Here is a 24,946-nt window from a genome sequence, read left to right as displayed (position 1 = left end):
CTTTCATTGAAAAAATTAGATTATTTCTCAGCTTTTGCAGGGTGTGTTTTGCCCCAAGCTAAACAAGAAGGTTTTAGCCCTACTGTGTTCTGCGGGGGAAAGAGAGATATGAACTTGAAAGGCGAGTAAGACTGACAGTGTTATCTTTTGCCTTACTTACTGAATATTAGCTAATACCGACACCTAAGGAGACCTTGAAATTAGACTCTGAGTAGTAATTAAGAGTGATTGAAGAGTGGCATCACAAGAGATCTGTGTCACTGCTGAAAGGATTCAGCATTTAGAGTGACCTGACAAATGTTATGTACGAGCATATTTAGGTATGAGGAAGAATATCTACTGCAGGAAAAGTGCTGGTGTTAGGTAAAGTTTGCAACCTGATCCTGTGCATGGCAGGGGCTTGCTCAGCTGCCTGGGTGTAACAAAAGCTGTAGTTACTGGGGAGCTCCTGTTGAATACTAATAATTAGCCTTAAACATGGGTGCATTAAGCAGTCCTCAGGTCCTGAGGACCTTACAGCAGAGGTTCACAAGGGCAGCAGAAAGTTCTGATGGCTGCATTACCACACAGAAACACTTACACCACACAAATGCTATGCACAGGGAAGAACAGAAAGCCTGGAGATAATCATTTAAGGCTAAAACTACCCAAATATAAAGCATGTGCGATACACTACTACTGAATTGATTCATGTATTGCTGGCCAGTGGAAAGCTTGCAGTCTATGGAGGGGAGAGAAAAACAGAAAGAACCCCACCTCCAGTGATCATTTGTAAACCAGATTGAACCCATTTTGACAAAGATTAGGAAAAATTGACCTAATTATGGTTGATGATCTAATCCAATTTGGCCATATTTAATGGAAGTCAGAAGCAGAAAGTTGCATGTTGCTTCAAGTTCCAGTATCTGGACTTATGGATCAGTGAGGTACTAAGCTCCTCACATATTTGTCACTTCTTAAAATGTTTATTAGATTTAACAGCTGAAGAACAATGAAGGATAACTTGAAATCACCATTTCTTGAGGAATCCCCCACCCATCTCTAATGAAACCCAGGGAAGTATCTGGAAATAGGCCAACCAGGTTTTACCAAAGTATCTCCATTGTCTTTGATTTACTCAAATTTCTTGTCAATAACATCAAATGCAACTATCAGCTCTGCAGCTGTAGAGCTCAGTCCTGCTCCACTCTCAATCAATAAGACTCACTGGAATAGCAGGCTGGTTTAGACCCCAAAGCAGTAAGTTTCCCTTTGATAATAATCTGTCAGAGGTCCAGAGAGGTTCTGTCAGAATGAAGGGCATATTTAACCTGGATTTGCTTGATCTCCTCTACCTAGAACTGTAAATGCAGACTTTAGCAGACATAATTCATTGGATAAAATCACAAACTTTTTTTTTCAGTGTTAAATTCCAGTAAGAGGGATGGACTTGGGAGGTCCATATAATTCCACCTTTCCAAGCAAGTTATTCAAAGACCAGAGGTGCCAAGTCATTTAGCACAAAAACTTGGAAAACTGAATCTGTGCCAGAGATCAGATAAAACCATCTGCAATTCATGTTGGTGAGAAGTGTGAGAAGGAAAGGGCTGAAGAAGTTGGGAAAGCCCTTAAACAAGAGAAGAGATAATTCAGAACTGCAAGGGGTATTTAAAACTGATTTTAGGTTTCCTCTGCTTTGACTAAGTAGCATCTTTTAGGGATGTTTCATGGTCCAGCTGTCCACTCTGCTCCCAGATGGTGCTTGTGGACAATGCAGGACTGAGGCACCCATGGTGATTTTCCTCCTGCCCGCTGAGGAGGACATGAGAGAACCATAAAAAGCCCCACACAGAACAAATCAGGTGCTTGTGACAGTCAAGGCAAGGGAAAAGGTCAAAATCCATCTGACTTGGTGAGAGGTAGGAGCAAATTAGACTATTAAGGCTGTTGGTTTGAGCATTGTACTTTAGAGCTTCCTACTGGAGTGATGAACCTTTGGAAAAAAGGACCACATGATACACACCATTCACCTATTAGTTGTTACATATTCTGTCCCCAGGAAGTCCTCTGCAATGACTCATCAGAAAAGCCACATCACAGTGACACTCACCCCATCTGTCCTGTCACTGCAGAGCACCTGCTTCGCCTGGTGTGTGAGCCAGAGGACTTTGGGGGATGGTGGCATTTGACTGCAGCAGACAGCCTGTGTAAAACCATCAGAAACAAACCGCTGGCCTTTCTTTCCAGGGCCTCAAGCTTTAATCTGCTGAAACAGAACATTTGACCTTAGAGGTAGATGAAAACTTTAAGATGTCTCAGTGTGTCCCAACACTACAGCTGATGAACCTGGAAGTTCTGTAGCATGAAACAAGCAGGTTTCTGTAGCTTAATAAACAAGGAATTACACCAAGCCAGAACAGGAGAGTAAGACATGGTTTGGGCTTTAGTTCCTTGTGTTCTCAGAAAGCACTATGCATAGTTAACTTACAGCATTAATTATCTTTTGCATTAACATAAAGCTGTAATTGAACAACTTAACTAGTAAAGATGAAAAACAGACTTGCCATGTAGTGTGTAAAACAGCCATTCTGCAGAGTGGAAAAGTCTCTCACCTTGAAAAGAGTCCTACTGGCTATCCCAGCTAGATATACTCTAATAATACTCAGTTGCACACATTCACAGAGACTGTGGGTATATGGTGTAGGCTGAATTCATGCCAACGGCTCCAGATATAGATAGAAAATTCAGTTGAAAAGCTTTTTTCTCAATAATTCCACCAAGAGGTTTGGAGCAACAAACCAATTACTTTTCCTCAAACTCTGCAGGCCTTTAAAGATGTAATAACTCTCAGTACTTGGACTCCAAAGGGAATAACTCACAACACAAAGCAGAAAGCTACAGGGCAATGCCAACACCAAAGAGTATTTCAGGTGTTTCTGCTGGAGTGTGCCTCGGGTTCAAAGACCCCCTGGAATTGAGGTGATCTTCAAGGGAACAGGAGCCTGCCACAAGTCAGAAAACTCCTCAGACTGGGAAAACATACAGAAGAGATGCTACAAATTCTTTCCCTCTGTGTAACTGTGTTGTGGCAGATTCTGGTAGCCATTTATTCTAGAGAATGCATGTAAAACACACTCTCTCCTTGTAAGCCACAGATGGCTCTTTGCTCTCTCTCCAAATAAATGCCACCACACCTTGGGGATCAGTTGTCCCCATAACATTTATCTACTTAAAGCTCAAGTCTGAGACTTACTTTTATTTTGAGGGTGTAGCCATCCAGGGGACATTTGCAAGGAAGATTTAGCTTGCAGTCAGTACATCCTGAAGGGTCAAGAAAGAAGGAAGGTACTTCCTATCTTTCCACCTAATCTCATGCTTCCTAAGCCAGATTTAGGAGTGTCTCATATTTGCAGCTGGCAGGACTCTAGACCATGCTATAAACACAGATGAGGGAGAGCCAGGTTCCTGGATTCAGAGGCAAAAACCCTGAGCTGCACAGCTGCTGGAGGGACTGGGCAGTGCTGGGAGGTTCCCTCTCACAAGTGATCCCAGCACACACCTCTGAGGAAGGGGCTCACCTACCCAGGACTGCTCTGCCTTCTACCTCCTGTCCTTAGTAGAGAGCCAGGCAGAATGGAGCCCGGGGAGTTTGGGAGCACTGGACTCCTGCCTGCCCCTGCCCACAGGCTGCTCCCCAGCACAGCTCCCAGGGGCTGCCTCTCACACACAGAGACATCCCCCAGAGCAGGCAAAAGCTCTCCATTACCCAGCTCACCGGGAGACTCGTTCCCCTCTGCACATTAACAAGTGTTAAGGAGTTAAGAAAACTCCCAAAACCAGACAGGAACTGCGGAAGTGTATTTCACTCTCAGAGAGGGATCTTGGTTTTCATTAACTAATATATCAGAAGAAACCAGTGGAGAAACTTGTCTTGTTTTCTGGCTTCTTAGATGGTAGCCTTTGGTTCATTAGCCTGAAAGCCTATCAACTAGATAGCAGCATTTATTCCATATAGAATTATGATCTACTTTTAAGAAATATGGTATTGCCCATGCAGGAATGAATTCAACCATTATTCACAGCTTAAACACACACTAACCCATGTGAGTGAGAGATAGAGATGTAAAAAGGATTCAAAAAAAGTAGGTCCTGGGAAGAAAGGCAAAATCTAGGTATCCGTACCCTGGAGCTACTAGAGATCTGACTGTACATTAATTACCCGCTAGTTTCAAGTTACACTACCCAGATTCAGAGCCTTTGCTCTTTAGCCATATTTAAAGGAAGAAGCAAAATGAAAGCTAAGTGTGGTCAGCCCCACTTCTGAGGTCAGTAAGAATACTAACATTAGATTTAAGCTTTCTGTCTAGTTGGAAAAAAAAGTTGTGCTGATATTTAAAGCACACAGTCATTGAATTAGTTCAGAGCTATGCAGTAGCAGATAGCTCCACAGACACTTTAACAGCCCCTTCAGAAATACTATGATTTTAATCTTACAAGCCTGCAAGAGCAATATCTATGCACTGTTCAACCTATATCGTTGACAATAAAATTATAAAAAAAGACACTTTAAATATGCAGTAGCTGTGTCTGAAAATTAAATATATCAGCCATTAATTTTTTTCCCCCCAAATTACTAAAAAGCAACAGTCCACACTAAAGACTAACTGTTTGTAAAATTGGATTTTTAAAGATGAAGTCTTTTTTAAGCCAGGGCTGGTCAAAAGAAGCATTAGAACAATTCTACAACTAGAAAAAATAAAGCTGCTTAGCTAATTCACCTCACTAAACCAAAAATGGATTTATGCTGCTCACACCAATGTTTCAGATATTGCAGTTTTAAAGAGTGGGGATATTACATTAAACCCCACAAAATGTAAGGCTCTGGAGGAGCAGGGCCATAGATAATGAGATATTGATCCTCCCACCTCAAGGTGAGCACACACAGGGGGGAGGTGGGGCCTGACTGCAGCCACCACCAGACACAAACTGGGCTCTGGCCCCAAACCAAGAGCCCTGAGCTGCAGGAGACACCTCCTCCTGCACAGGTAGCACACAGGACTGAGGACAAATGCCCATCTCCTGGCAATTTATTTCCCCAACAAGGTCCAGGTAGAGAGGGCTCAATGATCCCATCCCCATCTACCTCTGCTGGTCTCCGTGACATGGGTGCAGAGCCCTGGGTGACACCACAGATGCTCTGACACAGCTCTGCAGCTGAGGACTCACAGACCTTACCACTTTTTGGTGGGGGAAAACAACCTTTTGGAACTTGACATTTCAAAGAAAATTGTTTTCCAGACAGCCAGCTTACAACTCCCTTAGCTGAGCGCAGTCATGCCCCCCCAGTCCCAGCTCAAAACCCGACTTCTCAGAGGCTCCACCAGAGCCACCCTCCCTCGCCTTTGCCGTGCTAGTGAGAAGCCACATCAGCTGCTAAGTGGCCTAATGCAAACTGATGTGGCAGTTTCAATTCAATTGCCACTGCACAAGTAACGCTGTAGCAAAAGTCACCCCGGTGATTGGCGTCAGCAGGAACCATTATTGTCACCCCTCACGCAGTGCCATCGAGGGGCACAGGCCCTGTTGCCTCCGCCGCCGAGCAGCTCCAGAGCTGATGTGCGGCTCCATCACGGCCTGTCACAGCAGCACACGCTGTCCCCAGTCTGAGGTGGAAGGGAGTACTTCAGGACAGCGAGCCTGCTCCCTCTCACAGCTGCTAAAACTTCTAACAGCATCCCTTCACCACAACTGAAACAGGGACGGCTGAGATTTGAGAGTCTCTGGAAGTTTTTTAGGGAAAGGAGCTGCACCAGGTTATTTGCGCTCCAGGGGGCTGGGGGTGAGGGTTTCTTTTTTTCTTTTTAAATCACTAACAGGATAAGGGTGGCACACAACACTGTGCTTCACTGGTATAAAAGCATCTGTGGTTGCTTCCTGTGTTATAATTCATTAGCTGGCTCTTAACTAATTATAGTTTGTAACTTCCGTGAAATTAAGCAGCAGTAACCAGCAGCTGTACAACTGGGCCAGCAAACCCGTGTTCCACAATCCAGGCAGGCAGGTGAGCGAGGAGCACCCGGCCCCACAGCACATCCCACACCAGGAGGCAGCTCAGAGCTCCCCAGTACCAGGGGCTTCTGCCCCTCTTCCTTCAGGCACAGGCATGCTACTCCCTCTTGTATCCAGTCTAATTTTAAGTCACTGGAGTGACTGCACATCTACCAGCTCTCTGGGGAGCTTATTAAAGAGTTTGGAAGAGCTGCATTTGGGAAGTTTGCCTTCACTTGGTTTTATCTCATTGCTCCTGGTCTCTTTCATACCATCTCCACACAGCTCTCTCCCCTGTTAATTTTCAGTGTTTAGGCACTTAACCAGTATTGCCAGCAAGCTATTTACTGCATCAGTGACACCTCTGGAGGGTCCACAACTGGGAGCAACTGCTTTGCCCCTTTCATGCCAGTAGGACAACCCTGCAGCCCGCCCACACCTCTGCTCAGCTTTTATCATCCTTTATCAGCTGGGGCTGTGTCACTGCCCACACCTGGGCAGGATGGGGGAGCTGCCCCCAGCCCAGGGTCCTGGGAAACCCCCAGTTTAGCTGCTGCTCTTTGCACACTTCTAAACTCAAGGCATGGGGCTCTTGATTTCCCGTTAAAAAAAAAGCAAAAATGTCATTCTCCAAGCTTTCTGCTAGTGATGGACACCAAGGCACCTGCTGATGTCCCTCAAAACTCCCACACCCTTCTCAGCCCCTTCTCAAGGGCTCCCACCTGCCCCCTCAGGGCACTCAGCTGTGGGCTCTTGCCTGCCCCAGCCCCCTCACTTTTACTGCTTCTGCATTTCCTTCTACAATTGCTTGCATAAATGTGGAGTAATTTTGCTTTCAGACCTGAATTTGTATTTCTCCAGGTTAAATTTTTTTATTCTTGCCCATATTTTCCTCTGTTATTTCTGTCTTTGGTGATGTTTGCAATAGCTACTAATGTACTGTCATTTGCAAATGCAATTAGTGTGTTTACTTCTTTCTTTCTTTAGCTCATTAATAAATATGTTAAATAAAAATATGCCTTCCTCTGCTAACAACATCCTCAAAATAGTTAGGAAGATGGGTTCCAAAGGTAATAAAGAACTGTATTATTGGACAAGACTCTTCCTTGCATCTTTCAGCATTTGTCGTGCTCGTTACAGGCAATTAAAACATAAAACAACTTGCTCACTTCACACCCAAAATAGTCCTCCTCCCTGTTCTGTGTTTGGATATATAGGATACATACATAAAGAACAAGACCAGACATCAGCTATAGCAGAAGCTGCAGGGTTTTCTCTGGCTTAGATGCAGAGGAGTGAAGTGTAGCCATTTGTTAACCTTTTTATGTACACAATCATTGTTTCCAACAAAGGATGGGAGCGTGAGTGCTTTTAAAACTTTGCTTACTGTGATTACTGTAGCAGTGTCCTGGTACAACAGCTTGTACGTTTATTACACAACCATAATTCAGCATATTGGCTGTATCCACTAATGCATCCAGTATTTCCCATGACTCGCTAGCCATCCTTGTTCCTTTGATTTTTGACAGGTCTGGGAACACTCAGCAGTTCATGGCACTGGCTCACTGTTGGGACAAAACGCTGTGCACTTCTTTTCACCTTCAGGAAAACGTGCTAAAATTAACTCATGGCTCTAGTGAGTTGGTGTGAAATGTAATAATACCATTTCACCTTAGTTTTCTATCTGCTGAAGAGACAGCAAAGAAAAAACAAATGTTTATGGAAACAACAACAACAACAAAAAAAACCAAACCAAAAACAAAACACCAAGGAAAAGAAGAGAAACAAGCCCAAGGATACACAGGGGCTAGTTTATCAAATTAATCTCATTTCTTCGTCTCATGCTCAGCTATTAAACAGAATTTAAATATTACATTTATTTAAAGGCGAGCCTTATTTCTGACTCCCTTCTGGCATTAAGGTGTGGAGAAAGAGAAGTCTTTTCTCTTTGTAATGTATGAAGAAAGACTTAAGATCACTGGATGCACATTTGGGTAATCATAAATTAATTGTAATGTAAAACTTTCACAACATGTTCAGAGCATGTTGAGATTTTGTTTGATTTTGAATTGCTCCAAAATGACATCTAATTATATACTAGTGATTAACACGTTGGTTGCTACTAAGAAATAGCAACCAAGCAAACATTACAATTCAATATTTAAATTTACTGTGGGTTGGATTTGTTGGATATTTTGCCTATTTTTTTAATGCACAGAGGAAACATGGTAGTAAATTCAAATACTTAGACAGATGCTGAGGCTCCTTTTCCTCATTTGTGAAAATTAGGGATTGCATCACTATGGGTAGAGAGGCAAAGATGATCTTTGGCTCCCTTTCTCTTCTTTCTACCTTTTTCTTTTCCTGCCTTTCTGCCCCCCTCCAGGGACACAGCTGAGTACGGGACCTGCCCTGCAGGAGTGGGGCTGGCTCTGCTGTTGGAGGCTCAAGCTGTCTCTGGGGCACAAGGCAGGAGGGGGATGCTCAGCACTGTGCCTGGGTCATTGTGCCATGGTACAGCAGCACTCCTGCTCAGGGCAGGGGACACACAGGGACACACTGGCAGTCCCACCTGGGCCAGGTCAACATTCCCTTCGCCCACAGATGCCCCATCCTGAGTCCCCCTCTCCATTCCTGGCAGTCTGCCGTTTCCCCAGGAAGACACCTCTCCTTTGACCTGAAGTCTTCTCCGAAAGCAGCACTGGGTTTGTGGCACTTGAGTGATCACCAGTTATTCATTTCATATTCCCACCCTTTGTGCTTTGGATGAAATTGTTCAACCAAATAGGAAAAATCTGTAGAGTTAGAACAGTATGTGCTGTGTTCTGATTTTTTTCTTTTTTTCTGATACAATGGAAAGTGTGTGTGTGCCCCTCAGCTGCAGCCAAAAGCTGGCTGATACCTACCTGGTCTGAGAGTGCTGGGGGTGAGGACCTGGTCAGCATACAGGACTAAAGCATATGCATGCACGTAGCATTTACTCTGTTATCCCTCATTTGGTGCAGAAAATTTTATTTTATTTGAAATAAAAGTTTCTGAAGCATTGGAGTAAAACTATATTCAGTGTGAACTGTAAATAAATATTTAATGAGGACTGGGTTTCATCTCTGAGTCAAATACTGTCCCACATTAGCTCACTTTTCCATTCTCACTGTAGTGAGAATCACTGCCCCCAGTCCTAGTGATTTTGATGTTATCTAGAGATTAGCAGTGGTCTGAAATGGAAGAAATGAGGGCTGGGTGTTCTGTGGAGACTGTTCTCCAATTTGGGTTAAGTGAACAGTCTCGTGTTTCCTTACACTGACTGTGTTTGGGCGATTGCTGTCACGTCTGGAGTGCCATGGGCTGTGTGACAGTGCTGGGTGGGACTGGCTGGCACAGGCAGTAGATCAGCTTCTTTCAGCCCCTACCCAAGCACAGAATCACAGAATCACAGAATCAACTAGGTTGCAAAAGACCTTGGACACCATCAAGCAGAAGGACTTTCACCAGGGCAAGGCAGACCTTTAGGTGTCCTCCCATCCAACAGGAGCCCAAAGCTCTGGGCAGCCTCTCAAACTTCTCCTCCTACTTCTGTCAAACAGAAATATTGACTGGATCAGTCAATTTTTTGCATTAGTTTAAGCATTTATGATTTAATTGCAAATGCATGAGGTTGCTCAACTGACTGTTGCTCAGGGGAAGATTACTGAACTCTTTGCTGTGCACTGAACATGGCCATGAGGCTGTGGGAAGGTGACAGTGTTTCCTCTAAAGCAAATGCCACTGACCACCAATAGGACACTCAGGTAGTGGCTCTGCGCCTTCTGAACATCAGAAATGTTTTACCGTAACATCCAGGAAGGAGTAGGTGTTAAAGAATCCACACATATAATACTACATCAAGGTGCTTCTCCTATAAATCAATAGCATTTGGTGGCTTTAGCTCACTGGAAGAATGGGTTGGATCAATGGCTTAGGAAAAATTAACAAGTCTTTCAGTGTTTCAAAGCTAATTGAAAATGAACCTCTTCCTTAGTGTAGAGGCAAGCTGGGTTTGGTGACGCCAGGACCACCAGTACAGCTTGAGAGGAGACACCCAGATGGCAATTGCTGTACAGATATGAACACGTGCTCCACAGGGAAAATACACCTTGCTTCAGCACAGCAGTGCAAACACCGGTAGCTTTGGAGATACCCACACTTTCATGGACACTTCTTCATGGAAAAATGTGAGTTGCCTTCCCCAGGAGCAGCCCTCACTGAGTGCTGCTCCCATGGCACTGGGCATTGGCATAAAACCAGCAGCACAGCCAGGACAAGCACAAATCAGTAGTAGTGGTTCCCTAGAGAAGGATGTATACCACAGTCACAGATATTCTGTGAGAGACTTTTAACAAAAGAGAGATTTTCTCTGTTGGGATTAATAGCTCCATTTTTCTTTATTACTCCATGTGTGTTTCATTCATTCAGGCATCGGCTTCTTTCAAACAGAAAATAAGCAAGAAAACCATCCCCCAAGAATAAAATCTTAAAAATAATAAGGAAGACAGTGGCACAACCTAAAGAGAAATCAGATATTGTGCTGCAATATCTCACACAACTGAAGGATGTGTTTTCTCCACAAAGTCTCTCTTTCAAAGAGAAGGTGGTTTTTACCTCTAACTTCACTAAGAATATACCTGATCCACCATCAAATTATTTAAACTTTACACAGCCAAAATTTCAGGACTTTAAGGGGTTCATTACATCCCATGGCTCAGATTTTCAACCCCTTTGTCCATATTTAGGCACCTCAGTAACTTGCTGATGATCAGAAATGCTGCATATCCACTACTTGGCTTTTATATGGTGCGGAAAATCACTTATTTTGGAGTTAAGGGGTTAAATAAGGTTCCTTATTATTAAAAAAAAACCCCTACAGGTTGTATATGTTTGTGTATACACACACAAAGTCATTACATATATATAAACACGATTATCACTTTCGGTCCTTTAAAATTTAAAACATTTCAGTTTTTGCTCATAATCCCATGTTCAGCAGCTTTTTTAAAGATCAAATTTTCCTTCAACCTCATCTATCGTGATGTAACTTACCTGCTACTACAGTCTGCAGATGAGGCAAAGCTTGAGGTGTCTGTCTGCACAAATAATTGATGTGTAATAAATAGAAGAAACACTTTTTTCCAGCCTTCTTCATACTGTGCAAAACAAGTAAGATTTACTGACTTGGAGCATGGTGATTTCATGTATTTTTTTGCAATATCAGTAAGGGAACGTTGTCAGGTACATCTGTTGCAAAATGCAGGGCCATAGAGGGCTGGTATTGTTTCAAATCCTCAAAATTCTAGGAAAAGCATAAATAATTGACCCCAAAGAGGGGAGTGTTTGCACCTATGATAAAAAAGAAAAAAATTCTTAGTCTTCCAAATCCTGGGGCAGATCTCCCCCTGGGGTGATACAGTGGATGGCATTTGATTTATACCAGCAGTGGAGAGCCCTTCAGCTTGTGAGTGCATCGAGTTTGGCTTCTCTGCCTGCACTCAGCATCCTTCCACGAGGCTTGGTGGATCAGGAATATAAATTCTAGTCATAAACAAAGAAAAAACCAGACTGACAGAGAATGTGATGAACAATTTACATCTGTGCACAATTTTTCCCTCTGTGCCAATGAAGTGCGTGATCTTTTATCTTTAGCCTTTAGTTTGCCTTCCTAGTCTGCTTGGTTGCAAGAAACACTGTAAAACCCTTAAAATATTAAGAAAATTACATCTGCTACATCTTGCTTTAAATATGATGTTCAGTCTTTGTAAGTGTTACTTTGTACATTAAATGAATTGCTTGCCCACCAGGTAAAGGACGTTTTGTTGCTTACCATGTCTGTCTTTGCACAACATGTAGTACACGGGCATAAATAACAGTGTGTTATATAAATAATTACATGTATGAAGGGCTGTAAAACACTGAAGATATATTTGTACTTTTACTTATGAGAACGTTTTAAAAATGATTGCTTTGTTCACTGCGTGATTTTTATGTGTTGAATGTGGTGCACGCAGAGAACATTTTCCAAAGTTGGTTTTTTTTTCCCTTTCCTCCAGGTCACACTAGCGTTATAGTTAGCAAATTGATAAGGTTCCACTGTTAAGCTTTATTACTTGTGACATGAGCCTATGACACTTTATAAAAAGAAGTAATCCAGAACAATCTCTAGGTAATTAACACCTAGATAAACAAACATAAATTTCTATATTGCATTTATTTGGACTACCACTCAAATACGCGTGAACCATGCTTTTTTAATTAAAAGATAAATCTATGTGACACTTAGCCTCAAACTTAATTATTCAGCATAGTATAATAAAAAATAGAGCCCATTAAATGTGTCTTGCTCTGTATTTCTGTATTAACAGCAAAACAGTTCACTCTGGGATCATTTAAATTTTCTTCTTCCTCTTTTCCTGTGATTTCCCTATTCACTGAGAAGCTTTGGTTAAAAAGCAAAAATACCACAACAAAAAGCCCCCAAACAATACCCTGAACAACACCAACAGGTGAGGAGCCACGGAACTTTTCACAGCACCTACAACACTCACCTGGGTGAGATTTCTAGTATGACATTACACCACAGCTTTATTCTCCCTCCTCCCCCTCCCCGGGCTTCCCGACGGAAACATACTGTGGTGGATCATGCCAAGCAGCGATATCCAGAAATGAAAATCACAATAGTTATGAATAATTTCACTGGGAGCATGCTTACAATACACAAGGTGAGGTTTCTATATATACTGTTACAATACAGATGTTAAACAGATAGGGTAAATATTCAATTCCCAAATTACAATAGATAGAGGTCTTAAAGTCCTTATAAAGTTGCAGCAAGAAACATTATCGTAGAGCTGGGAACAGCCTTCTGATATTAGGTGGAAAGACTCTTGTCAGGACACCCAGCATCTGTGTGAGGAAGGCTGCCCGTCAGCTGTGGGAAATAAAACGCCACAGACTTCAGTGAGACAACCCCTTCCTCTTTCAGACCTTCTTCCCACCTGCCTTTGCAGGTGATGCAACCCCACACTTTGCAGTACATGGGCCCGGTGGTCATTTTTAGATTTCCTAGAGGATATATGTACTGTGTAATGCACTGTTCCCAGCAGAAATCCAGGGCCATAAAGGAGACTGTGTTTGTAAGCATTTCCATGGAGGTGCAATGAGACGGTCATTGCTCCTTAATCAGGTTTTCACATTTTAATTTATTGTCTACTGAAACCAGGCAGGAAAATCTTTGGGAGACACCCCTCCCACTGCTCTGTCCCTAGACATCTCTTTTTCCCTGGATCCAGGGCACAGCAATTACCTGAAAGGACAATGAACCTGTTGTGAGGCAGAGTTCAGCTCTGAGCCTGGAGCTCATCCATCCTCAAGACACATTTTTACATGCTACCATTTTGTGCCTAGGAAGGGTTGTTCCCCCCAAGAGAGGGTGTGACACAAAAAAAAATTTCATTAACTTCTTGGATTTTGATTAAAATTTGATGCATTGCAGATTTTATTCTCTGTGGATGAAGAGACCTGTGGCATTTACCCACAGACCAGTGAATTTGGCACCAGCTCCGTGATTCCCCTTGCTGCACAGACACTCTACCAGTTCACCAGTACTGTGAGCTTCAGCGACTGAATAGCTGAATTTCTATGATTTTATGCTTGTAATTCTTAACCCTTCTGACAATTTTTGTACCTTTTTCTATTGGAGAATCCAAGCTAGAATATATCTTTATTATTGTGGGTATGACTGGCTTAATTTAGTATTAAAATTTCTCTTTTCTAAATATGTTTGTTTTCTCAGCTTTTTTTGGAGCAAGGCCATGTTCCTCTCTCCTCCCCATACTTGCTGTAGTTTCTCAGATTTGGTGCATCTCTTTTTTGATGTTAATCATCCTTACTTTTCTAAGTGAAAAATCCTTTAATTTATTTGCTTTCGAATGTGCAGATAAAACCTTAACGGGGAAGAATAAAGATTCGCCCAGGAGAATGGGAGCACTCTTGCTCTTGTACATTCTTTGAAGTGTGAGCAGCTTTTTTAACATGCACCATAACAATAAACCTCACAATTTTCTAAAGGCAAATATATGATCTATACAAACAATCTTTTTTAATGTGAAAACATGACTTTATACATCATAGTGTATGATACACACTTCAAACACTTTCAAATCAAAGCTTGATAGACCCCAAGACTTTTTCTATAGTACATAAGTAGTAGTATATAAAACAATTATTACTACATGCTAAAACAGATTTCCACAGTCTTTTAATTAAGCACAATATATATAATATATATCTGTATATATTGTATATAGATTTGTTCAGATTAATAAGTGGACTGAGCACACACACCCAGCATAATACACTCCAGTAACTGCCTAACAACTGTGAATTTACTGGCATTATTTTGTTTTTCTTTTTAAATCTGAAAAAGCTGAAGAAAATAATGTTTTAACTGTTCCTAATAAACATAAGCAAGTAGGAAAACTTTTTTTTTTCAGAGGTAGAGGTTTTATTGCGTAAAACACTGGATAAAACTGTACTGCTTCAAAGACATTTTTATTCTAACAGCAGAAAGAAAACAGTCATTGCTGAAAAAACAACTTTTAATACTTCTATACCAGAATAAAGTTCTGTCAACTGATGTATTATAATAATAAATAATGACCAAGAATAAACTTTAAATACAAAGTTTTCTAATTGTTACAAGCATAGCAACAAAATCCTCTACTCTATTGATCTCAGATTTCCTCCAAGATAGAAATTTTTCTTTGTGTAGGAATGTAGACAGTATTATGACCAGTATCACAGACTACAGAAGTTACAGAGAAAAAACTTGACATGTTTAGATATGAGAAGCATGATGATATTCAGAAACTGACAATGCATCACTGCTGCTGTCACTTGTTTGTATTACAAGTTACAAATGTTCTGGAAAAAAGGGCTATGTCAGAGGGGAGGATAGGGACAGTAGCACCCGACCAAATGGAATCAACACACACATCACAAGGAGCGGGAGATGTTTCCAGTGTCACAAACAGAATTATTGCCTGTCGTATCTGAAGATGCTCAGAAGACACAAAAGAATACTGAAAGAGCTCAAAAAGTGCAAGAAATGGAATGTGGGGGGTGGTTTTGTTTTTTTTTTCTCTTTTTTCTTTTTTTTTTTTTTTGCTAAGATACCAAGGCGGCGCAAACACACAAAGCAAGCGACTGACACAGTCACCAAACACAGTAGTGCAGTTAAAATCCTAAAGCTTACTACAGTCAGAAAGGTTCAATAACATTTCAATCCTTTATCTAGGATCATAGAAACAGTTGCATTAAGTTTATCAACTCGATTTAAGTAAGGCAGTGAGAACTATACTAGAAAAACAAGAAAAGCAGCTTGCTCTGTGCCAGATGGGTCCAAGTTACACAGTGACCTCATTTAAACTGAAACTTCAGTTGGATGACATCCTTTCCGACAGCATATGCAAACCGTATTCCTTATTAGCCTGAGATTTTTTTTCCAGTCTCAGGGTAGCGCTAAGAATTTTATTTACATTGATTGCAGTTTAGTATTTTTTGTAAACTGCTTTAGGCAGAGCTGAAGTTTTAAGGCCCTGGGGTTTTACTCTGTGCTCCCAGCCTGCAAAGAAATATTGACTTTTTTTTTAACTTTTTTCTTTTTTTTTTTTTAAGTCTGGATGATTTTGCTTTAGAAGAAGTTAATACTTCTCTACCATCACAATAAACAGCACCAATTTTGCTTCTATCAAAGGAAGTACATTAGAAGGATAAAATTTTATGCCATTCAGAGAATTTCAGAATAAACCTTTAGTTATTTTTCTTACATTTTTTATGTGGTTTGTTATAGTCTCTCAAAAGCTTCCTATGTGACAAAGACCTTACTAAATTTGGAGCATCCAATCAGTAAAAAAGCTAAAATCTGCAAAAATATAGAACACATTTGTTTTACAAAACCAAAGCAATATCATCTAAAACACTTTATTTCATTAGAGACAAAGAGCAGAAAGTTTGGATTCATATTTTAGGTCAAGCTGCTTTATAAGGGCTTGCTCCAGAAGAAACTTCTGCACTATGTCTGTAATACGTACAAAAACTAATACATGAAAATTAACCATGACCAGGGAATCCTTCATTCAAGTGTAAAATAAAAAAAAATTTAAAAAAATATAAAAAAAAAAGGGGGGGTTGAAAGGAAGTTTGAAAAAAACCCCAATAGGACAAGTAAAGAACAGAAGAAAAAAATTATCAACCTCCTATGTAATAAAATTCTGTTTCTCACCAGCACCTTCTATAGATAAGGCTGACTAGTTTCACTAAACATTATTTCTATATATTGTAATTCTACGTTTATAGCAACTTACTTCTTCAACAAGGAAAAAAAAAGAATAAAAGCATTTCCCTCAATACTGCAAGATGATTACAAAAAATGGAATTACATTTCAAATCTGCAATCACACATCAGGCTGCAGATTTTTTTTCTAACCATTGATTCATTTGGCTGTATATTTAAAAAAAAAAAAAAAGAAAATGTAATATCACAATACTTTTCAGAATAGGTCAGTACTGACCCCAGCTTATGGGCCGTCTAAGGTTTCTCCTACACTGCAGTTGCAACACCACTTGAATTGATTTTCTCTGCAATGACAGCTCCAGTCAGACTGGCACCATGGCAGTCTACCAAGACATCTCATTACTATGCTAGGCAAATGACAGCAGCTGGTGTCATATTATAAAGGTGTTTTCAACAATGAAAACACAGCCCCTCAATCTTCAAGGCAACACTAAATCGTTTAGAGGGTATCATTTTTCTGTTAAGAGCATTATTTTTGGACAAAGACCACTTTTAAGTTTGAAACGGCCCTGGTTTTTAAATAACTAACGACCTCCTAACATTTTTAAATCACTTTATTATCCCACCTACGTTGTTTGGAAGTACTTGTTGCCAGGTAACTGTTTAGCAGCCATTTTCAAGGGCTGGAAATTTATTTTTCATGTGTAATATATATATTTACACACATACACACACGTATGGAATGTGTGTATTTTGTGTGTGTGTGTGTATGTAGATATATATTCAATGTGGGTATGACTGGATATCTCTGTGTCTGTAAATATATATATATATGTGCATGTGTGAGTACATATACATATAGATATATTTAAATGTTTTCAGCATTCTGGATGCTTCTGGGAACTTGCATGCCATCCCTTTCCTTGAAAGCGGTTTAAGCCAGCCCTCACCAACCACGTGTCCAAAGCCAGGGCAGAAGGCTACAGCAGAGCAGGGAAGGACCCACTGGGCATCACTCCTGGGCCTTGCTGCCCTCCTCCGATGGCTCTGCCGAGCTCCCTGCCTTGGCAGCCGCCGGCTCCTCCAAATTCCCAGAAGCTTCGGAGTCGACTCTGGAGCGCTTGAACCTGCGGTCGGGGTACTGGCTGTTGTCGAAGGGCATGCGGTGGACACAGAGCACGTGGGTCTTCAGATTTCCCTTCTGAGAGGCACTGTAGGGGCAGTATCTGCACTGGAAAGGCCGGTGACCTGCGGGACAGACGACAGCAGGGTTAGTTTTTGCTTTAGCCCAAGGACATTGCACAGCCTGGACAAATGGGAGACTCTGGAGCCCTCTCCTACTGGGAGGGGCATTGCTCAGTGGCCTCAGTGAAAACAAGAAATCTGTGCTCTTCTTCATTAAAGAAACTGCATTTAAAAAATTCTCTGGATTTCCAGAGCAGTGCAGCTAATCCATCTCCCTCCTCAGCCCCAGCTGTAAATCCTTCAGCCCATGATCCAAACCAAACTCTTGTAAATACAGCGTGTACAAAACTGTCTTCTTTTACATTTGTTAATTATCTTTTTTATTGAAGTGCAATTCAAGGATGACAATGTGCAGACCCTTCGTCTAATAAACACACTTTGTCTTTGGGTGGGTTTCTGGGTAAAGAATTGTATGTTTTATTTCAATCGCACAGATTACTTTTTAATGGAAAGAAATAATGGATTGAGATAGCCAAGGTCTCAAACCTGCAAACATTTACTCCAGTGAGATTACTCCTGTGAGTAGAGATACGTGAACATATAAGTGTTTGCTGGACCAGGGCCCAAGGTTATCATCAGCTTTAAAATAAAATGTCCGAGCTAGATTAGAAAAGGAATGTTAATGCACAAAATCTGATAGATGCACTTCTTGTGGATAAAACAGCAATCGACTGTGTAACAAAGGCATGAATGAAAGATATCACTTCTCAGTAATGCTATCAATATTCTCTCCTATATTTTTCAGATTATTGTGACTTCAAATCTCCATGCTGTATCTGGTTTTGGAGTTTATGTTTCAACAATCACATTTCAACCTATGCTGGGAAGTTGTTGATGTGTTTTACTGGAACTTTATGAGTTTTGTCTCTCAAATTAACTTAAACCAGGACCATCTGAGGTCAAATGCGCTTAGCTTGCTTTAATTTGCTCAAATAAATGAAGAAATAAATGTGCCAGACCATCTACATAAAGCCAGGATAAGTGAAAAACAATACCCTATCTCCACATTTGAAGAGCACATTTTCCCTTGCTGCTGTGGTACTACTTAGCAGGCACAAAACAGGTTCTGGGGCAGCAGAGGAGGAGAATTATGCTTCCTGCAATGGGGAAAGGGGCTGGACCCTCTGCCCATGGTTATAGGTGGGAATTTAACAGCTAAATAAATAGACACCTGTTGTGCACTGGTCTGATGCTACCTGTACTGGAGAGGAAATGCTGCCATGGTCCTCCCAGCAGAGATGGGAGCATGGGCAGCTGCTGGCATAGGAGCATGAGCATCTCTGTAGCAGAGTGAATTCACCTGAGCCAGCATTAGTGCTCTGGGCTGCTAAAACAACTCACCATTTTTACTGTAACATCAACACCACCACCTGAAGGCTGAGTCCCCCAAAACATGCTGCTTGCTACCCAGAGGAAAGACACCCAGTTTCCTAAGGCCTTGCCCCAGGAATACAGCCTTGTTTCCTTCCTCAGGGATGGAAAGCTCCCCATCACTCTTTGCTTTCATAAGCTGAAGACTGCTAGAAGTGTGACCACCCTCCCAAATCTCCAACGTGTGTGTTTATGCATGTTATGCCTCCAGCACAGGAAGGACATGGAGCTGTTGGAGCGAGTCCAGAGGAGGCACCAAGACGATCAGAGGGATGGAGAACCTTTTTTATGAGGAAAGGGTGAGAGAACTGGGATGTTTCAGCCTGAAAAAGAGGAGGCTCATGGGTCACCTAATAGTGGTCTTTCAGTTCCTGAAGGGGCTGACAAGAGAGATGGACATGGACTACTGACAAGGACCTAGAGTGACAGGACAAGGGGGAATGGCTTCAAACTGACAGCAGGTTTAGGCTGGATATTAGGAAAAAATTCTTCCCTGTGAGGGTGGGGAGGCCCTGGCACAGAGAAGCTGGGGCTGCCCCATCCCTGGAAGTGTTCAAGGCAGGGTTGGATGGGGCTTGGAGCAACCTGGTCTAGTGGAAGGTGCCCCTGCCCACAGAAGGAGGGTTGGAACAAGATGATTTTTAGTGTCCCTTCCCACCCAAGCCACTCCATGATTCTATGATCTCACCACTCAGCTCTTAATGATTTACCCACAAGCAGCTCTTAATAAACAGCCATCCTAGTTCTTTCCTGCAAAGTACAAATTCTAGGCAAGGAATGCACAAAGCATGGCTGGAGCTAACCACCTCACATGCACCAAACTAAAAGCAAACTCTTTTTTCCCACCACTGAAGCAAGTTCAAACCCGTGTTCAAAATTCCATGCAGAGAATGTAATTTATTAATTCAACTCACTTTAATAAATCAGACAATATAAAGTGCACCTACAAGGATTCAGTTCTGCATTGCTTCCCCCACGACTTACTTTTTCAGGCCATCAAAATTTCACATCACTGCCTTGTGAAAAGTAAGTACACAATAAGTTAATTTGTATTGTCACTATGCAGTACAACTGTGGTAAAGAGCACATTCATTTTTAATCCGATATGAATAATATATAAATATGTATACAGAGTGAGGGTCATAGGAAAGCAAGCGGTACATTGTTTACAGCAGAAGTAGTACAAAAAGTAGAGATTATTCTTGCTTGCAAAGATAACAACATCTGCAATTTGCTTGTAACTAAGGGGTGAAGGAAAATTCCCATTTCTCTTAGGTATCCCCATTCATTAATTTTAGCTCCAAAACTTTTTGTGGGCAGTGGGCTCTTAAAATAACCCTTCCCAGATAAGTTAGCAATAAATTTATAATGTTTTATCTAGCAGTGGTTGGTAGGTCCTTTCTTAGCAAGCTATAGTTCATATATATTTTACCCACTATATATTTCCCAATAAAATTATATGAAAGCCCTTCAGAAAAAAAAACATAAAAGAGAAAGAAAAGAAGAAAGGAACCTTCTTGATAGTTCAGGAGATTATGTGATATGCATTGCAATTGTAGAAAAAGTAATTAGACTAAAGGTGGGTGGACCAGGGCGGCAAACTGTGGTGTGCATCTTTCTCTGATCAAAAATTGAGAATAGAGGACAATACATTGTTTGCAGCTGAAATAATCCTTTTGTGGAGCAATGTTCTATCAAGTCTGTGACTGAGCACGTGAAGAGACTTTCCAAACCTCTGGATGGAAGCTGACAATCTAAGGAAGTGGAACAGCAGAAAATAATAATCAAAATTAGCTAAACTGACAACAGTGATGGCTGGACTCAAAGAACACTTTTAGCATGTGTGGATTTCCCCAGGAGGGGTGATCACTTCCAGCACCTGCTGGAGCCTCTCCTCTAAAAGTGACCTAAACCTCCCAGGATCACACCCAGCAAGGGTGACAGTGCTGTGGTGACTCAGGCTCATCATCTTCTCTAGTTTTGACTGAATTTTAGGGAGCACAAGGAGTGTGCATAAGAGATACCTTCTGGCCAGGATAGAGAAGTTTTCCGCAGGCCCATATTAAGAAAAATCCCTTGGTGTTTGAAACTAGTTCACCTTTTTAAAAATATATGTTGCTTCATTAATTTAGGCTTTGAGAAAAAAAAGAAGTAAAGTTTGTTTTCTTCTCTTTCAAGTTTGTGATGTGATATGTTGCTTCGTGACACTTCATGTCAGGCTGCATCAGTCACATCGCGTTAGGTTTCATAACATGGCATGACTGATGCAGCCCAACATGGTGCATCAGCTGAACAGTCAGAAACTGTAGGTTTTGAGAAAGACATGGATCTCAGTCTGGGGTTTAGGGCCACTTGAATGAAAGTTTATCTCAAGTAGGGGTCTTGGATTTAAACAAAGCCATTGCCCAAGAGTTGTTAAAGATTCAAGTACATGCCAAACCCTATTTTGCTTTGTCTAATCTTTAAAACTCAAAATGTATTATTGGAACACATAAAAAGTCAATGTCAATGAAGTGGCACTGGGTTACTCACTGTAATCCAAACACTGCTAATAGTTACTAATTTATTAACTTTGATATAGATCCATTATTTAAGATTAGCGCAAAGGAATACACAAACGAGAGAGAGAAGGAGTGATGAATACTAAAGTCTTTTTCATTAAAAAAATCATTTACATGGTCAAGCCGCATTAATTCTCCACTTCTAAAAATATTTGATCGGCATCTAAATTCTATAAAATTTCCACAAAGAAACATCTTATTTTTGTGGTATTACAGGCACATATGTGGGGGTTTGCACTAAAATGTAAAAATGGGCATTGAACTAGTCACATGAATAAGATCAGGAATTTATTCCAGATTGTTAAAAGTGTACTAATCACAGCAAAATCATGGCTTTCTCCCAAAGCAGCAAGAAAATGGTAATTTGAAAGAAAAATGCCAATAATACATCACACACAAGCCGTCTGTTGTCCCCACTGCAACACTTTGTATTATATTGCATATGTGTACATATATACACAGATACACGCATACAGACACACACACACACGATTTAATGCATAAATCTAGGGGAAAGGCAGAAGAGCAATAACATGATGAACAGAAAACAAATGCTGTGCAATGTACTATAAATTATAATTAAGCTCTGAATAAAATGTGTTTCTTAGATATGACATTTGTTCCCTTAAAATGCAAAAATGGCCATGATTATCTGACAGAATGTTTTTCCTTAGATGGCCAATGGCTATAGCACTTACTGAGATGCAATACAGCAAACTCATTTCAGATTTCTTTGCCTGGTTTAAGAATATCCTTTTGGTGAAAATCAAAAATAACAGCAATTACCTCTTTAAAACAAATTATTCCCTCGCAAACAGATATTTGAAAAAGCCTCAAAGGCTTGAATTTCTCAGAAACAAATCTCTTTAGCTGGGGCGTTGGACATTGAAGATCTGGACTTGACTTCCTGGGATGATGTAGCAATCCCACACGGCCAGGGCTAGCTCTGGCCAGGCCCGGGCACTGGTGCAGGACCGGCTGCAGTGGCTCACGATGGATGGGCACTGCCTGCTGCACCGGGATGCTCTGTCCCACAACGTTGCTGGTGGAATGGTCCATGTAATCACACATCTGATGCCCAGCAAAGCCTGCACTCACACCTTCAGTGAGCCCACACCTCCCCAGGAAGAGCTGCTTTGAATCCTTTTTCCCCACACAAGCTTGTATTTGAGGTACAATCATCTCTAAGCAGATGAAGAACTAACAGCAGGCAACGATGGCCGAGTGCTTTCTGTGTAAGAAGAGAGGCTTTTTGAGCATCTCCAGTTCTCTGGCAGTGACTGCTGGGCTGAACTCCTGTCTCTCTCAGACCACAGCCTCCAGGTCCCAGGCATCTTGGTGAACACTGCCATTTGAAAGTATATTAGAGCATAATAACAAGCATTTGCAAAGGGAAAACTATTTTCATTTAAATCTTGGCTAGTGCAATTTCCTTTTTTTAACGTATAAATTTTCATAAATACATTTCCTATCCACGGCAAACATCCCAAGTACTGTATGCATTACCCAGGAGAGCAGAATGGCTCTAAAGCAGCCATTCGGATCTGGAGCATAACAGTATGGATGGGAAAATGCTGAATAAATATATTTGTCCAATAGACAATAATGGCTCTGATTGAGCCATTCCACTTTATTGGTCTCAAAATAAGCATTTTATGAAATTCCCAAAACACCAGACAGATTAAAGTACACCAAATCAGGTTCATATCTGTAATAAAAGTTTTTATAAAACAATTGAAAAGTATATGTTTATTTACACACAGGCCCAAGACCAACCAAGATGATCTTCTGGGAAAATTTCAATATTCTGTGAAGTTTATATGTTTCTTGGATTGAAAAAAAAAAAAAAAAAAAGTAAAAATTCTATTTCATGTTGACCAAGAAAAGTCATGAACTCAAAAAGCCTTATCTGAGGCTTTTTTGATGATTTTGTCTAGAGCTGCATACAAAAAAAATGCAGAAATATATCTGGATTTTAGGAAGGCTAGGGAACATTTCCAGCTACCAAGGCTAAAGCTTTGGGTTACATGTTTCCATTGGGATGCCTAAAGCCCCCTGATCACCCTCCATTCAGCTGAATTCCTTCCTTACCAGGCTCAATTGTGCAAAGAGTCCTTAGAGGTAGCCAGATTAATTGCTCATGGCACCAGTCTAGTTACTTAAATCCCCCTCACTAATACTGAGCACTCCCAGGAGCAGCTCAGGTCCCAGCATGTGCACTGCCTTTTGGAAGAGCCTTTCTCTTGCTGTGAGTTACTGTGAAGATCTTAATTAGGGGAGGATAACTTTGGGATGAACACCCATGACAAAATATGGCCACCAGCCTGACCCTAAATAAATGCATTAAGGATGTCTGGAAAAAAAAAACAAACATGCCAAGGTCAGCAGCCATCCCAATGCCAGCACGTGACACTGCAGTCCTGCTGTCCTGCAGAGATGGACATGCAGTGCACGGGCAGGGTGGAGATTCACTGAACCATCACTGGTTGCAGAAGAGCTAGAGAATAAAAAGACTAATCTGTAATCTGTAATTAATTTGTATCAAAGATTTTTACTTGAACAAAAAACCTGCAATCATTAGATTGAATTCAACCCTCAGATACCTATATGGCTTTTCTGAAACATAATCAAAGCTGGAGTCTGCTCTTAAGTTAGTGTCTTATACAGTGCTTGGTGTTTCCAAATAGGTATTTCAGCTTGCTGTTGAGTGCACTAAAATGTTTAATGATGACAGAAAAGTAAAAGTTGGTGCTACACTTTGCCTTTAATATGTATCAGTAAAATATTATGTTAATTTCACACATTCTCCCTTAAATAAAAACTTCCCTCGTAGTAACTATTCAATTCCTGTCTCAGAAGGTTACAATCACTAATTATCACACCCTGAAGTTTCCTGTAAAAGCAAAAGAAGTAAAAACCACCAACAAAGCAGCTCTGCTACGTAAAACAGCCAAGTGCAGGTTGGTCTGACATAGAGGTTAACAGTCACCTGGGCACTCCTGACAAAGAGAATTCTATTGTCCTTCATAGACATGGTTTTACCTTACTGAAAGAATCACTCACAAAATTATGGAAAATATCACTACTTTAACATTTTTTACCTTTGTTATGTAAAATATGGAAATGATAATTATTTGGAGGTAGAGTGAGGAACTTGTTAGCCATCTGTACTGCACTAAATACAAGGGAACTAGGAAATGGCCAGTGAAATCACTGATGGTGTAATAGAGACTTGCAAGTCCTGGGAAAAAAAACATTTCCCATTTCTTGCAGAGTTGGTAAAACAACAGAATTAATCAGCTCCAGCCACTCAGCACAGAATTTGTTTCTTTTTCAGAAGAAGATATTCACACAGGAACTTTTGATTTAGAAGGGAAATGGATCTCTTCTTGGAAGAAAGGAAAAACCTCAGCAGAAT

General features: G+C 41.0%; 1 protein-coding gene across 10 annotated transcripts in view; it reads right to left on the bottom strand.

Annotated features, from left to right (window-relative positions):
* Positions 1-14,131: 14,131 nt before the first annotated feature.
* The window catches only part of ZNF536 (zinc finger protein 536), a 344,571-nt gene continuing 333,756 nt past the window's right edge, over positions 14,132-24,946 (bottom strand). For all 10 annotated transcript variants that reach the window (XM_048316550.1, XM_048316551.1, XM_048316547.1 and 7 more), the window contains one exon: positions 14,132-17,599. In XM_048316550.1, the coding sequence (XP_048172507.1) occupies positions 17,364-17,599 (236 nt within the window). In that variant the 3' untranslated portion in view covers positions 14,132-17,363. The remainder of the gene's footprint in view (positions 17,600-24,946) is intronic.

This window comes from Corvus hawaiiensis, chromosome 12, assembly GCF_020740725.1.
Source record: "Corvus hawaiiensis isolate bCorHaw1 chromosome 12, bCorHaw1.pri.cur, whole genome shotgun sequence".
Lineage (NCBI taxonomy): Eukaryota > Metazoa > Chordata > Aves > Passeriformes > Corvidae > Corvus > Corvus hawaiiensis.
Note: the sequence above shows the minus strand (reverse complement) of the source record. Positions and strands in the feature narration are given on the sequence as shown.